The 3,956-nt window shown below is 34.2% G+C and overlaps 1 protein-coding gene across 1 annotated transcript in view; it reads left to right on the top strand.

The window, feature by feature from the left end:
- The window catches only part of MCU (mitochondrial calcium uniporter), a 44,070-nt gene that overhangs the window by 25,194 nt on the left and 14,920 nt on the right, over positions 1–3,956 (top strand). Inside the window, exons 5-6 of the mRNA XM_005864703.2 lie at positions 1,295–1,455; positions 3,200–3,403. Coding sequence (XP_005864765.1) covers positions 1,295–1,455; positions 3,200–3,403 — 365 coding nt within the window. The remainder of the gene's footprint in view (positions 1–1,294; positions 1,456–3,199; positions 3,404–3,956) is intronic.

Raw genomic sequence — 3,956 nt, 5'->3', positions numbered from 1 at the left:
TTTCCCTTCCTCTCTGTAAAAAATCAATAAAATATATTAAAAATATATGTGTATATTAAAAAAAAAAACAAAGTGTGCAAGACTCTCTGCTCATCCCATTTTACTATTTCAGCTCTTCTCTAATCCAAATTGCTACCCTTATTTGAATTTTTATTAATTGACTTTCTGTGATAACTGTACTAAAGGACATTTAAAGAGTATTTCATAGATAACAGTATGGTAGTTACCAGAGAGAAGGGGGTGGGGAGGTAATAAAGGATAAAGGGGCCAAATATATGGTGATGGAAGATTATTTCACTTTGGGTGGTGGGCACACAATGCTATATATAGATCATGTATCACAGAAATGAATACTTGAAACTTATATGATCCTATGAACCAGTGTCACCCCGATAAATTTAATAAAAATACTTTTTTTAATTTATAGCTAATTCTGATTGTAGTTTATTTTTATTTAGAAAAGGGATGAACTTAACAAAATGTCACAATAAAGCTAATATTCTAAAACAAAAGCTTTATTTGTAGTTCTTTAAAAAATGGCAGCTGAAATCAGCTGGATTTTTTATTAAGTTCTCACAACATAATTTTTAGATTTCTGGAAACACATCCTACTCACAGAAGAGGATAATGAATCAAATAATTTAATCTTTTACCCTTTCAATCATTCTTATAACTTCATCCCCTTTAGAGCATGATATTGAGGTCCATACAGCTATTCTGTGTCTTTTCCCAACAGGATTAAATAAAAGTTGTATGCTAGGGGGAAGATGTATGAGAGCTAAGATTATTAGAATAATGATATTTTTATTTATACCTTTGTATGTGCAAATTTGAAATACTTTAGTTTTTCTTCAGATAATACTAAAAGGGGGAAAATCATCAATTAAAATGGCAAGGCCATAGATAAATTATAGATCAGCATTTTAATAAGCATGATAATATTGATTCTAAACCTCTCTTGTTTTTAACATACTGTCTTCATTTTTTATTTTTATCTAATGAAGATTATTATTATTCTTTGTAGCCTCATATGTAGCATTTTAAACTTCTAAAAATATAATGGTGAATGTTGGTTTCAAAATTTTCAAGTTGCCCAAATATGAATATACTTTCTATGATTTGTAGATACCTCCTTTTTTTAAAAAAAAGAAATATTACTTTCCTTCAGTTTCACACTGAAAGTGAGATCCCTATTGTGGACGAATCTGCCTTGTTCTCATTGTCTAATGGCCCCAGGAGTAGCAGCTCTTCACTTAAGGCATACATTTTTTAAAAAGTAACCTTTTCCTTCCAGACCTCTTAAGCCATGAAAATGCAGCAACGCTGAACGATGTAAAAACACTAGTCCAGCAGCTATACACTACACTGTGCATCGAGCAGCACCAGCTAAGCAAGGAGAGGGAGCTTATCGAAAGATTAGAAGATCTCAAAGAGCAACTGGCGCCCCTGGAAAAGGTACAAATTCAAACCTCAGACTTTTCTCTTCACTGATATATTTTTCAAAGCATATATGTTTGCTTTTTTTTACCTCCATTTTAAGTTTGCTTTTTTATGTAATTGAGCTGTGTCAATCAAACTAGTCCACTAGTTTTTGGGACTGAGCCATAAAAAAGTTCCAATCAAAGCTAAGAAAGGACTTAAAAAGAAATAGTTTGGAGCAGTGGTTCCCAAACTTATTTGGCCTACCGTCCCCTTTCCAGAAAAAATATTACTCAGCCCCTGGAAATTAATTTTTTAAAAATTTTAATAGCAGTTACTCATCGCCCCCAAATGCACCTGTGGCCATCACCGCCCCCCTGGATCGCTGCAGCGCCTACCAGGGGGCGGTAGCGCCCACTTTGGGAATCACTGGTTTGGAGCCTTGATAATGGACTTGAAGCTTTGAGGTCTGAATGTCTGCCCTTACCCAGATTTGCCACCTTTACAACAAAGATTGGAATAACTGCTGATGAAGAAAGGTTTTGAGGAGAGTGGGTAATGATTTTAATCAAGTTAAGAAGTATATAGAATATTCTACAGCTGTTTAGCATGATTGTGTAGACCTAATATACTATAGAAAACTATTCATATGTTTTATGGAAAGGAAATTATAAAAGTAAGCATATTAGTACATACTGTGATCCAAGTTTTAAATGTATTATGCTCATAGTTACACATATTTATGTATTTTAAATACATACATATGTAGAGAAAGATATGCCAATAGAGCAGTAGGATTGTGATTGATTTTTTACACTTTTCTGAGTATTCTAGAATTAACATGTCATTCTTATTTTTTGATGATGCAAGTATTTTCATTTTAAGAAATTAGACTATAAGAGATTAACAAAGGGAACAAATACTCTTTATATTGTGCTTTTTCTGATTTCTTTAAAAATAATCAACACATATCTCAAGGTTGTTCTCATTGAACTTAAGATCATTAGAAAGCTGTGATATAGGGGTTAATGGGGGAAAAGGGGAAACATATGTAAATACTTTCAACGATAAAGATTAAAAACAAGAAAGTTGTGTTAAACTAAATTGAAGAAACTCTTGTCAAGAGGGACGAGTTTTAAATTTGGTATTTTCAAAACGTAAAGCACTTTTAATGTGTCAACTATAATAAAGTAATTATCCTATACTGTATATTTACTATCTACCAGGAATTATGGTAAGTATTTTACCTGAATTCTGTTAATCCTCAGAGCAACTCAATACTGAAGTTAATGGTGATTTGCAATGATGGCTTAAACTCTTCAGGTCTGAATCCAGAGTCCATGCTCTGACTCACTGTGCTGGTCTGCCCACTCCCTAGTAAACCCTTTGAGTAAAAACTGATCATAGATTAAATTTTATATGTAACAGTGAGAGAACATTTGCATGCTTTCATTTCCCTCTTCTTAAAGAAAATAAACTTGTAGTTGGATGAAGAACTGTTGAATCTAATTTATTCACTCCTGTAGTTCTCCATATTTTCAGCCACTTCTAGGATGAAACGTTAAACACACAGTGTCCTAAATAAATATTACTCCTTTTAAATATGTTATTCAGTGAGAACTATTTAGGAAGACAAACTATATTTAATAGAACTGAGACTAACTTGTATCTTGATTATGAGTCCTGTTTCTTTAATGAACATAGAACAGTTTAAATAAGAGTTTTATATTGATTCTATGTCAAAGTGCTTTACGATTGATAGATCATGTGTGCCCCATAGGTACGAATTGAGATTAGCAGAAAAGCTGAGAAGAGGACCACTTTGGTGCTATGGGGTGGACTTGCTTACATGGCCACACAGTTTGGCATTTTGGCCCGGCTTACCTGGTGGGAATACTCCTGGGACATTATGGAGCCTGTCACCTATTTCATCACTTATGGAAGTGCCATGGCAATGTATGCATATTTTGTAATAACACGCCAGGTAAGAATTCTTCTCCAAGTAACTTTTTATGAGATAGTAATGAAGTTTTGGTTGTCAAAGTAGATCTCTTTTCTCTAATATTCTTTCTTTTTTGTTTTTGTTTTTAAATATGTTTTCATTGATTTCAGAGAGGAAGGGAGAAGAAGAGAGAGATAGAAACATCAATGATGAGAATCATTGATCAGCTGCCTCCTGCACACCCCCTACTAGAGATTGAGCCCACAACCCGGGCATGTGCCCTGACAGGAATTGAACCGTGACCTCTTGGTTCATAGGTCAATGCTCAACCACTGAGCCATACCAGCTGGACTCTCATATTCTTTCTAAGGCCAGTTCCCTTTAAGTACTCATTTATCCTTTATACACACACACACACAGACACACACACACACACACACACACACACACACACACGTAGGTGCGCATGCTATTTTTATTTTTTAAAGTTTTTTTTTTATTGCATGTATACATCCTATATAATAAAAGCCTAATATGTTAAGTGTCCAACCATTCGACCAGTCGCTATGACGTGCATTGACCACCAGGGGGCAGA

Source organism: Myotis brandtii, unplaced genomic scaffold, assembly GCF_000412655.1.
Source record: "Myotis brandtii unplaced genomic scaffold, ASM41265v1 scaffold190, whole genome shotgun sequence".
Lineage (NCBI taxonomy): Eukaryota > Metazoa > Chordata > Mammalia > Chiroptera > Vespertilionidae > Myotis > Myotis brandtii.
The sequence above is the reverse complement of the archived record's forward strand: the minus strand, read 5'-3'. Positions and strand labels throughout refer to the sequence as shown.